The sequence below is a fragment of the Puma concolor genome, chromosome B3 (assembly GCF_028749965.1).
Source record: "Puma concolor isolate L17-30 chromosome B3, mPumCon1.1.hap2, whole genome shotgun sequence".
Lineage (NCBI taxonomy): Eukaryota > Metazoa > Chordata > Mammalia > Carnivora > Felidae > Puma > Puma concolor.
The window spans coordinates 100,279,640-100,292,312 of record NC_141672.1 but is presented as its reverse complement, the minus strand read 5'-3'; the positions used below and the strand labels follow the sequence as shown (position 1 = coordinate 100,292,312).

Genomic DNA, 12,673 nt, shown 5'->3' with positions numbered 1-12,673 from the left:
CTGTCAAATAAACATTCAAAAAAAAAACACCCCAAAATAAACAAGATGAACAATCCATTATATAATTATATGCTATGTTGGATATTGATAACTATCTAAGAGAAGGAGAAAAAAGCAGAAGAGGGGAGTATGAAATGTTGGGAGGGTTTGAGATGAGGCAGAGTCACCCAAGAAGGGCTTACTGAATAGATGACATTTGAATGAAAACCTGAAGGAAATGAAAATGAGGGAGTTGGCTAGGCAGATGAATGGGGGAAGTGCACTCTAGACAGAAGAAATGGAAATTGCTAAGGGCTGGAGTGGAGGGAACAAGTGGAAAGCACTAGGAGATTGAGGCACAGAATTAATCAGAAGCCAACTGTATGAGTAGATAGGACTTTGTATGAAGTTACAGTGGGGACTTGGGCTTTTACTATTAGTGACATTTTGTTTTCTTTGATTCTCTATTCTTGACCATCCCTCATTATTTTTCCCTCTTTTTTCTGGTTTGTGATCTCTATTCAACTGAAAACCTTGACCACTAGGGCTGAAAGTATCTCTCCTTTGTTATGTTAGGTCTTGCTCTTAAGAGAATTCAGTGAATACTGGTGGGCTGACTGACAAAAATGATTCTAAATATTCATAAGCAACCTGTCTTCTTGTATGACTAGTTCCCTTGAGACCTCCTGAAATTAGTTTGACAAGTCGAAGTCCTACTGACATCCTCATCTCCTGGCTGCCGATCCCAGCCAAGTATCGGCGGGGCCAAGTGGTCCTGTATCGCCTGTCCTTCCGCCTCAGTACTGAGAATTCCATCCAAGTTCTGGAGCTCCCAGGGACCACACATGAGTACCTTCTGGAGGGCTTGAAACCTGATAGTGTCTACCTGGTGCGGATCACTGCTGCCACCAGAGTGGGGCTGGGAGAGTCGTCAGTGTGGACTTCACATCGGACACCCAAAGCCACAAGTGTGAAAGGTAAATTTCTAGAAACTATTGAGGAAAAATAACACAGTATTTTTGGTCTTTTTAAATCTAACTTATGTTTAGGGGAGCCTGGGTGGCTCAGTCGGTTAAGCATCTGACTTCAGCTCAGGTCATGATCTCGTGGTTCGTGAGTTTGAGTTCTGCATTCGGCACTGTGCTGACAGCTCAGAGCCTGGAACATGCTTCGGATTCTGTCTTTCTCTCTCTGTCCCTCCCCCACTCTTATTCTGTCTCTCTTTCTCTCTCAAAAATAAATATTTTAAAAATATTTTTTTAATCTTTAAAAAAAATAAAATAAATCTAAGTTATGTTTAAATTGTGTTTTATGTTTAAATATGTGTTTTATGTTTAAATTGTATTTAAATTGTGTTTCATTTATGAATGAAAATATTCCATAGATCATGGATGTAACTGAAAATAATTTTAAACTTTTTGTTGAGTAGTCCCATTTTACTAAAGCTCAGTAGCATGTGAAACTTTTGGTTACTCTGTTAGTTTGCTTAGCAGAGTCTTCATAGATGGGTGGTGGGTCCAAATCAAACTGAATTACCAAAAGTTAAATATTAATAGAGACCTAATTAATATTATTACCATTTTTTTTAATCATCATTTTAATAGAAAGACCGTAAGGCTAGAAAGTTCTACACCCTGTTTGTTTAATAACGTGAAGTGTAAGGTGACTGAGGTTTTTGTTGTTCCTTGATTAATTTGGTCTCCAAGTTTAATACCAGTGTGGAATTTTGAAAGTTAAAATGTAATTGTTTTGGGGCCACCTGGGTGGCTCAGTCAGTAGAACATCTGACTTCCGCTCGGCTCATGATCTCACGGTTCGTGAGTTGGAGCCCCGTATCGGGCTCTCTGTTGTCAGTGCAGAGCCTACTTCAGATCCTCTGTCTCCCTCTCACTCTGCCCCTCCCCCTCTCATGCTCTCTCTCTCTTTCTCTCAAAATAAATAAAATTTTAAAATATATATATATATATGTATAAAAGTTTGGAATTGAACTTATTTGGAACTGTTGGCTTAAAACTGTGTGTGTTTGTGTGAATTACAGATTTTTTATACATATATTTCTGGTGAATTTTTCTAGCCCCTAAGTCTCCAGAGTTACATTTGGAGCCTCTGAATTGTACCACCATTTCTGTGAAGTGGCAGCAAGATGCTGAGGACACAGCAGCCATTCAGGGCTACAAACTGTACTACAAAGAAGAAGGGCAGCAGGAAAATGGACCCATTTTCTTAGACACCAGTGACCTTCTCTATACTCTCAGTGGTTTAGGTGAGTGAGCCCATACTGCACTTTCCTTTTTTCCTTCTTTTCTGACCAGTTGGGAAAAGAGTTTTTGGATAGAGAGACAAGAATTGACATACTGGTGGAAAGAGAAGAATTACCTTTATTACATCACTGTGTATGTCCTACTGCTTAAGTCACTGTTGGTCTTTGACTCACCACTGTGAGCAAACTGGCAAAACGTCAGGTAAATGTGGTATCTATCTTTCCCCCACTTCTGGACATCTGATTTTCTTTCTACAGTTCACTTCTAGTAGAGTGAGCTCTGATAAATTATTGTGAGTATGTGGTGTACGTAGAATAGGAATGTAAAAAGGAAATATCACCAAATGGTCAGAATTAAGATTAACTCAGAAATTGCCCGAGAGTGCTATGTAGGTGTATTATTTTCCCATGTAAAATCTATCTAAATTATGTACAAAATAATGCTCTTACATATGACCCATGTCACTATAAATATTTATTTTTGTAGCTCTAACACAGAAACACCAGAGAAAAAGCATTTAATTTTGGGTTTCTCATAGTTCTCAAAGACATCATTTTTGTGGCACCTGAGTGGCTCAGTTAAGCGTCTGACTTTGACTCAGGTCATGATTTCAAGGTTCATCAGTTCAAGTCCCGTGTTGGGCTCTGCACTGACAGTGCGGAGCCTGCTTGGGATTCTCTCTCTCTGTCTCTCCTTCTCTCTCTCTGCCCTTCCCACACTCACTCTCACTCTCTCAAAATACATATATATATAGATATATATATATAGATAACACTGTTTTATTCTCTGTTCATCCTGTCTTTGCTGAGTGAAGAATTCCAGAATGTAAACATGTTTAGTGGAAAGTAAAGAAATTTGTGACTATAATAAATATATGGGTATAAACAGATATACTCAAGGCGTAAACTGCACACTTAGTTCTTTCTTAGTTACTTGTTAAAGCAGCAACTTTAATTACAATTACTAACTAAACTCCCTACTAAATTGTTATAGCATCTTCTGCACATACTGAAATTTTACAGTGCCTCTGGCGTTCCCTGTCACAGACTACCTTTTGGAGTACAAAAAGGAAAAAGGCTTGGTGATCCCAGTATGGATAGCTCCATTTATTTTTCTGGCCTCACAGCACAAACTGTGAAAACAGCATAAGATCTGAGACCCGGCGCAGTAAGAAGCAATGGTGGGAATGTGGTTTTAGAGGCAGGGACATAGGACTCCATCGTCTGTTTCTTAGCAATAGTTTTCCAGATGGCATTTTGCTTCTAATCTTGTTGTCTTGGATTTTAACTTAATCTGCATTCGCTTAAATAAATTTCACTGTTGATTCCTGTCACATAGCTTTATAAATGATGAGGAGAAGTTATGTATGTTCCAGGGTGACCTTCCTTAAAACCACTGATGTGGAGATGACGTTAGCCCAACCTGTCATCAAAGTTAGGAGCATTTATTTCTAGTCATGGCTTCTCATTCAGTATGCTCTCCCTTTCTGTGTTCATATCATTAATTCAGAAAAGTTGTACGAAGTTTAAAACAGGATTTGGTAAATTGCTGATGAAAAATTATGCATCATAGTATCTCGAGTCTCTTCAGGTTTTGTTTTTTTTTTTTAATATTTACTTATTTTTGAGGGAGAGACAGTGTGTGAGCAAGGGAGGGGCAGAGAGAGAGGGAGACAGAATCTGATGCAGGCTCCAAGCTCTGAGCTGTCTGCACGGGACTCAATGCAGACTTGAGCCCACAAAACATGAGATCATAGCCTGAGCTAAAGTCAGATGTTTAACTGATCGAGTCACCCAGGTGCCCCTTCAGTTCTTTCACTGTTAAGGAAATATAAATAAGTAGAAGATACAAAAGGTAGGTTCATAGAGCATTCTTCTTGAACATATAAGTCATTTATTTTAGACAAATGAATAATTTATTGGGAAGAACAGTAATTTTCTGCTTGTGAAAAGTTTAGAGAAACAGTTAAAACTTTGTCAATTAAAAATAATGCTCTAAAATTTAAACATTTTCTATGGGTGCATATAATGACTTACTGATCTTTGTGGAAATGTTTTTTGTAATCTGTATAATAGTTTTTAATACTATGAACTTTAATTTCCTTCTGTGTTTTAAAAAAAATCATATATATTACTGCCTGTGTTTTTATGTTATAAAATCCTCTTTGTGTATACTGTTTGGAGTAGTTCAGCTTAAAAACACTTTATAATGTATAACCTAGGAAATGATTTTGTTATAGTCAGGATATCCTGCCTATTAAAATAACTCCATGTGCCCTGACTATGGACTTGACTGAGTAGTAGGACTAACTGCAGTGCAGGGTAACAGGGTAGTCTCACAGTTGTAGGACTTTGTTGTAGGACAGTGGGTTTCACACCCCTGGAGGTGCCAAGCCAGGACCAGAAGGGCTGACTAGCAGAGAGGCAGTTGTGTGGATCCAAGCATTGTATAGCTGTTGACCAGATCACCTTGAAGATGCCTTTTAATCCTGAGAGCCCTAGGGTCCTTAGAAAGACACTGTTGGGACCTAGCCAAGCTCACAGCAAGTTCAGTGGGTGCAGCCCACTAAGCAAGCAAGTGTTAACAGCTCTCACTCCCATCCTTCTTACTTTTGGCTGTTGGGAGGGCAGTATGTTCTGTTAACTGGACAACTGACCATCTGTGACCATTTTTAGTAAGAGCATCTGGCAGTAGCTGCCTGTTTAACAGAGAGTGATGTGTGTAGAGGGCAGTAGGTTAAGGGAACCCTATCTGTGTCTTGCATGGTGAATACTTGCTTTCATAGAGCTTTTGTACATTAAAGATGCTCTAACTAGAACTGGATTTACTAAGTGGGGCTGGAAATGAAATTTAAATGCTTCTGTTTGCTGATTCCATGTCAATTTGAGTAGCCAACTGATGCCTCAAAATTTCATTTTCATACTAATCCCTTCTCTGATACCCTAATACGCATCCTTTTGTTGCTTCTGGTAATTAAGTTTTCAACTAAAAAGTATGTTATTGGGACACAGTCTCCTTGGTAACACATAACAGTTCTTTGTTTCTGAAAGAAAAAGAAAGAAGGAAGGAAGGAAGGAAGGAAGGAAGGAAGGAAGGAAGGAAGGAAGGAAGGAAAGAAAGAAAGAAAGAAGAGAAATTTCTGTATTTCAATTCATTTAATAAGAATTTACAAATTATTTTTCTAAGTAAGGCATTGTCATACTAAAGATTTAACAAATGTGACCTCTGCTCAAAACAAAAAGAATTAAATCAAAAGATACTAACTTTATTTACATTCCCAATTTTCTCCCAAAGTTCTGATTAACTAAATTTAATTGTACTTAGTAATGAAAGTTGTTTTAGAACATTTTACTCAAAACCCTCAAAGCTCAGTTCCCTCAAACCCTCAAATCCCTCAGTCAGGGATGTGGAATGTTTGTTTTTTAAACTGGTTGAAAAGATTCTCGTGTCTTTATTAGTATAATATAAATATTGGCAGACTAGTGGAAGATTTTGATGTTGCTAGTTCTAGTTTAATGATTTGCAAATATACAGTTTGATTTTAATTAGAAATGGTTTTGGGGGGTTGGGGAATAAGCATTTAGCTTGTCATTTAATGTGTATGTGATTTGTTCTAAATTGTGGTTTGAGATTTTCTTCAAAGTTTTGCATCTTGTGATTATTTTCACTTAGTTGTTCCCCACCCCTGCCCCTTGGCACTTTTCATGTTTGCCTAAGTTTTAAGTAGAATTTTAAAACATTTGTTAAATTTATCACACAATAAACTGAAGCAAAATTAATAGCACACTTGTGTTCCCTGATAATAGACTTTCTGAAATAATTTGCTCCATTTTTTGGTCTGTTTATTTCAGAAATTGACTTTAAATTCTGAAGTTAGAGTTTCTAATAACAAAGAAGACTGTTTTCATAAGCTGTCAGAAACTTAATTCTTCAATATTTATATAATAAGAGGGAAAGGGAAGATTACTATTTAGATGGTGTTGTTGTTAATTTAGCACTTGGAACACTGATAATCTTTAGATTCTACTTTGCCAAAGAATGTTTGCTATTAAACTTCAGAGCAAGCTTGATTAGTGAGCATGAGATTTAGCACCAATTTTACAGGTCCAGAATATCAAAAATCATTAGTAACACTTCTGGATCCCTTGTACACCTTCTAAACTCAATCTTTTTTTTTTCTTTCTTTCTTTCTTTTGAAAAATCCAAAATCGGAATTCCCGGTTATGCAGGGGAGTAGGAGGCAAAAGAAACAGTCCCTCGGCAACAGTGTAATTTTAGAATACCTTAGCCAGTTTATATGGAAGCATGGTAAAATTAAGTCAGATTTCTGGATGCTATTGTTTGCCATAACAGAGTAGGATTTGGTTGTGTGGTTACAGATCTGAGGAAAGAAGATAAAGAACTACCATTGGTGAGCCTAACTCATATAGCTGGAGGGAATTATAGTCTCTTTAGTTAAGACTTTAGTTAGGACAGGACAAGATTTTGTGGCATAAAAGAGACTACTTTTATCAGAAAGGGTTCATTGTGAACCTTACTATAGTAGTGATTTTGTTTTGAAGAGAACTAGAATCACTGAGTGTATGAAATCTGGAAGTCACGTTTTAAGGCAAGCCAGGGTCTTTTTAGAGATTGTGTTCCCTCATTCCCCACACACAAGGAAGCCTTAGATAACACTCAGAAAAATCTTTGGAAACATGCTACAGGTGAAAATCCTAGTATTGTGGTTGTTTAGCAACTTTCTCACTGCACCCCTTGCAACAGAGTAAAAAAAGAAACCATGTTTTATAAACAAATCTTCCTGATGGTGTATAGTTTCAAGTATCCCATACTGACTTTTAGCCTATGAATTCATTTCAAATAATTTGGTGCCTTCATATCAATTACCAACTCAAATGTCATTGCAGATGCCAGGATTCTTCTGTTTTATAAAGTAACATATTATCAATCACATAGACATCATTAAGCATTCTGTCCGGATTAGTGTTGACTTTATAAAGCAGCACTGGTTTCTCTGAGTTCACTTTGCATTTATACGTTATCAGATAATTTTTAGGGATTGGTGTAGAAATTCGATTGACGTTATTGCTGTTATTTACTACAGGCAAGATCGCTGGGGACATACCTCACATTTTTTGCCTCTTCTCAGTTCTTCCTGTGCTTTATCACTGTTAAATTCTACTTTTCATAGAAATGGCTCCTCCGAACAGTATCTGATTTCACTGTTTCATTCCTTTCTTTGAAAGAATTATAAAATAAACTCATTTGAATGAAGCCAGTAGACTTCTGACATGAATAATTTTGGGAACCACCTGCTATGTAGGCCAGAAAACTGACAACATGGGAGTACAAATAACGACAAAGGGAACGTGGTAAAAGTTTTTCACTTCGCTATTAAATATCTTTTAAGTTACCATTTCTTGTATTGTGTTTAATTTGTTATCTAGCCAAAATACATTGAAACTTCAATGCTGACTTTAGGAAATACTCAACTATTTTTTTTCTTAATTTAAAATGTTAATCACTTATGGGATCTGAACATGCCAAATATGATAGATACACAGCTCAAATTTTAGAACCTTAATACTTGGAAAATTAAAAAAAACAATAACTCAAAAGAAACAGAGCATCCATTTCTTAAACAACCCTGTTATTAAAAAAGTACTGTTAATATTAAGACAGTAATGAAGCACCTGGGTAGCTCAGTGGGTTAAGCATCAGGTCATGATTTTGCAGTTTGTGGATTTGAGCCCCATGTTGGGCTCTGTGCTGACAGCTCAGAGCCTGGAGCCTGCTTCAGATTCTGTATCTCCCTCTCTTCCTGTCCTTGCCCTGCTCTCAATCTCTCTGTCTCTCTCACTCTCTTAAAAATAAATAAACATTAAACAATTTTTAATAAAAAAACATCAAGACAGTAACAAAGGAGATATTTTCATTTGCCAGTTTGCAACAAAATGCAGATTTATGAAACTGTAAGAACTGTACAGAAATTACTGTGCATCTTCTGGTTATCTTTGCTTAAACTTTTCTTGAATGAGATTATCTGCCATTCTGAAATATTTTTGATACTCCTGGATGAAAATGTAGATATATCTCTTTGCATTTGGAAAAATCTTGCCTAGCTTTTAAGTCTCAACCCTTCTGGGAATCCTCTTGCAACCTCAAATGGTGTCAGTCATTCCCATGGTACATCATTTATAATGCTCTATTGTAGGAGGCACTTGGCACTGACAGCTGAAAGAAAAGTATTGGTGAAGTAAATTTTATGTCTGCTGCCTGACATAATTTCTGTAACTTATTAACAAATTAAGTCCTGGTTATTTGCCTAATCTTTTAGATAGGGACAATAATAATAGCTATTTTATTTTAAGTGTATTTGTTTATTTTGAGTGAGTGGGGGAAGGGCAGAGAGAGAGGGAGAGAAAGAAAATCCCAAGCAGGCTCCACACTGCCAGTGCACAGCCTGATGCCGGGGGCTCGAACTCTTGAACCATGAGACCATGACCTGAGCTGAAATCAAGGGTCAGATGCTTAACCAACTGAGATACCCAGATGCCCCAATAATAGCTATTTTAGAACGTTAAGAGGATTAAATGAAATAATGCACATAATGTTTAGCACAGCTCTTAGCGAACTGCATTGAGAGTCTTAAACAAAAGTTAGGTGTTGTAATTGTTGTTAAAAATTGTTCTCCTCCTTGGGTGGATGGAAATCTGTATTTTAAAAATATTTTTTCCATGTGATTTACCATGATCACTAGATTTGGAAACCAGTGGTTCCTGAGCTTTATTATCTATACCAGAGATCTTGTTAAAATGCAGATTTTAATTTAGTAGGTTTGGGTGGGGCCTAAAATCTTTGCATTCTTGCCAACTTTGACAAGCAAGGATCTAGACCAGGGGCAGGCAAGCTTTTTCTTTTATGGGCTAGATAGTAAATATTTTGGGCTTTGTGGGTGTTGTGGACTGAATATTTATGTCCCCATCAAATTCGTATGTTGAAGCCCTAGCCCTTAATGTGACTGGATTTGGAAATATGGCCTTTGGGTAGGTGTCGAGAGTTAAACTAGGCGGAGCTCTACTATGATAGGCTGGTGAATTGTAAGAAAAGGAAGAAACAGCAAGAGCTCTCTACCGTGTGAGCAAGGACTTAGTGAGAAGGTGGCTGTCTGCAAGTCAGGAAGAGATCTCTCATCAGAAACTGAACACTGCCAGACCTTGATCTTAGACTTCTCAGTCTCCAGAGTTGTGAGAAATTAATTTCTGTTTTTTAAGCCATCTAGTCTGTGCTATTTTGTTATGATAGCCAAGCAGACTAATACAGAGTGGACCATAAGGTCTGCCACAAGTATTCAGTTCTGCCACTATAGCACAAAAGCAGCCAAAATAAATATATAAATGCATGAATATGGTTATATTCCAATAGAACTTTGTTTATGGACACTGAAATTTGACTTTCATGTATTTTTGATGTATCATTAAGTATTATTAAAATTATTTTCTGAGTATTTAAAAGTCTAAAAACCAGGTATTTGGGTGGCTCAGTGGTTTAAGTATCTGGCTCTTGGTTTTGGTTCAAGTTATGATCTTGAGGTTTCATATGTTCAAGCCTTGCGTAGGGCTCTGCGCTGACAGCACAGAGCTTGCTTGGGATTCTTTGTCTCCTTGTCTGTCTGCCCCTCCCCCACTCATGCTGTTTCTGTCTCTCTCAAAATAAATAAATTAAAAACAATTTTTTAAAAATATGAAAACCATTTAACTGGCAGGCTGACCCTAAGGCAGCAGACCATATTAGTGTATTTTGCCAATTCCAGGTGTAGACTCTGGTTATAGCCTTTGTTTTAAAGTCTGTTTTGCCCAATGTAAATATTGCTACTCCAGCTTTCTTTTGACATCCATTTGTATGTTTCCCCATCTCCTCAGTTTGAATCTGTTTAGGTAGGTGTCCTTTGTTTCTCATCAGGTATAGACTCTAATGTGGTTGCTCTTCAAAGTGCAGTCTTAGGATCAGCAGTATAATCAGGAAGTTTATTGAAATGCTGAATTTCAGACTTCCTTGTTCCCTCTCCAGATCTACCGGATCAGAATCTCAGTTTTAACAGGATTCTTAGGTGCTTAGTATGCACATTAAAGCTTGGTAAAGTTAGGTCTAGATGACCTAGTATGTTTTTTTCCAAAATAGCCGATATCAATTCTTTATAAGTTAATAACTTTTAGCTTTAAGTTTGTTATTCTTGTTGGAAATCTTTCAGAATTTGTTTTTGTGCCTTCTAGCTTCCTAAATTGCTGACTCTTTTAATTGTCTGGCCAATTACAGTTTTGTTTTGGTTTGGTTTTTTTACTGTTTTTTTAATGTTTATTTAGTTTTGAGAGAGAGAGAGAGGGGCGCCTGGGTGGCGCAGTTGGTTAAGCGTCCGACTTCAGCCAGGTCGCGATCTTGCGGTCCGTGAGTTCGAGCCCCGCGTCGGGCTCTGGGCTGATGGCTCGGAGCCTGGAGCCTGTTTCCGATTCTGTGTCTCCCTCTCTCTCTGCTCCTCCCCCGTTCATGCTCTGTCTCTCTCTGTCCCAAAAATAAATAAACGTTGAGAGAGAGAGAGAGACAGCGCGTGAACAGGGGAGGGGCAGAAAGAGAGGGAGACAGAATCTGAAGCAGGCTCCAGGCTCTGAACTGTCAGCACAGAGCCCAACACAGGGCTCAAACTGATGAACCACAAGATCATGACCTGAGCTGAAGTTGAACACTTAACCAACTGAGCCACCCAGGAGCTGCAGGCCAATTACAGTTTTTAATTGTTATTGACACTAAGCCTCTCTTAAGTCTGCCTTTACTGCACTTTTTATTGCATATCTTGTTTCTAGTCCTATTTCCCCATACTTTTTGACTTTTACATGGGGGACAAAATGGCCTTTCATGGGTATCATCCTTCAGTCAATGCATTTCTTCTCAAACATCCAGGGAGTAGATGAATCACAGATTCTCAGGTATAATCTTCCAGTTTTGCTGCTTCTTCCCTGCATTTTGTCTGCCACTGAGTGCTCATTCACAAGTTCATTCTTTGATTCTTAGATATTTACCAAGCTTAGTATATGATAGTCTAAATGTTAGGTACTGCCATAATAATGTAGACATGGTCATAGTATTTGAGTCTAGGAGGAAGACCAACAATTAAATAAGCATCTAAAATATGGTGTGATGAACTTTTTGATAGTGGACATCAGATCTCCGTAACATCATTTGGCAGGTGTTTCTGACCTGTTTCGTGGCTGGAATGGTAATGGCTTCCAGGAAGAAGTAACATTTAGGTTGAAATCTAAAGGATGAGTAGGACTCATTAGGCAAGGGGTCAGGGGCAGGTACAGGTTATATGGGAACTAGTAAAGAAATACATAATAAAATAACAATAATCTAAAAGTATACTGTTGGTGTATGGCCTTGTACACTGTAGGTGTAGGCTTCATACAAGTGAAGGGTTCTGAAAATTAAGCTTCACAACTTCATAGTAAACCTGCCTCTGCAGAGGCAGAGGGCAGAGGGTTCTGCCAGAAGGTTCTGCAGAGGGTTCTGTCAGAAGGACAGAACCCAGGAGATGGTCACAGAATGGTGAAATTCACTTGAGTTGTTCAGGAAGTGAGGGGGACCATGTTCCAGAGAAAATGAAGTATTATTATATGAGCACAAAGTGAAGCCAGTACCTGGTAAGCTACATGAGGGAATTTGGTCTTTATCCTAAGGGCAGTGTGAAGACACTAAATGATTTTAAGCAAGCAAGTGACCTGATTAGATTTATATTTAGAAATATGTTTCTGTTGCAGTGTGTAAAATTTAATGCGGAGAGGGAAGATGTGAAACAGCTCAGAACTGCCTCTTCCCTGAAAGAGGAGGTTTTTGTGAGCTTTCTTTTTCGCTTCCTTTCTGGTTCAGAGATGCTACAAAAGTCTACCCTCCCTGTTTGCTGCAGTCCCATTGTACATGGCAGTTTCCATGCACACAAATAATAAAGATTTCTTTAGAAAATAGCATGTTCTATTGTTTTAAATCAGTTTATACTCAACCCTTGGAAACTATAATCACTGTATAAAAAATATATAAATGTATATTATATATATAAACATAGCTATAAGTATGTATATGTTTATGTATGTGTATATACATATACATGTATATACATGTGTATATGTGTATACCCACACACACATACCCTACAGTTTTATAAAGTGAAGGTATTTGGATGTTTGGTTTATGCTTGTCTTTAAGTCAGTTCTGTAACTGTGTTAAAGTGTTTTAATTTCTCCTTTCCTTTGCTTGCGTCAGCTCTCAAGAGGCATGCAGTCACAAATCTAATGATGTATTCTGTCCCCCTCAGAATACCTAATTACTCTTGATTTGGTACATTTCATTTTAGGCAACTGTGGTATTGCCAAGTTAATTAAATT

The 12,673-nt window shown here is 37.6% G+C and overlaps 1 protein-coding gene across 2 annotated transcripts in view; it reads left to right on the top strand.

The window, feature by feature from the left end:
* The window catches only part of PRTG (protogenin), a 134,399-nt gene that overhangs the window by 77,683 nt on the left and 44,043 nt on the right, over positions 1 to 12,673 (top strand). For both annotated transcript variants that reach the window (XM_086710750.1, XM_086710749.1), the window contains exons 10-11: positions 651 to 956; positions 2,054 to 2,242. In XM_086710750.1, coding sequence (XP_086566876.1) covers positions 651 to 956; positions 2,054 to 2,242 — 495 coding nt within the window. The remainder of the gene's footprint in view (positions 1 to 650; positions 957 to 2,053; positions 2,243 to 12,673) is intronic.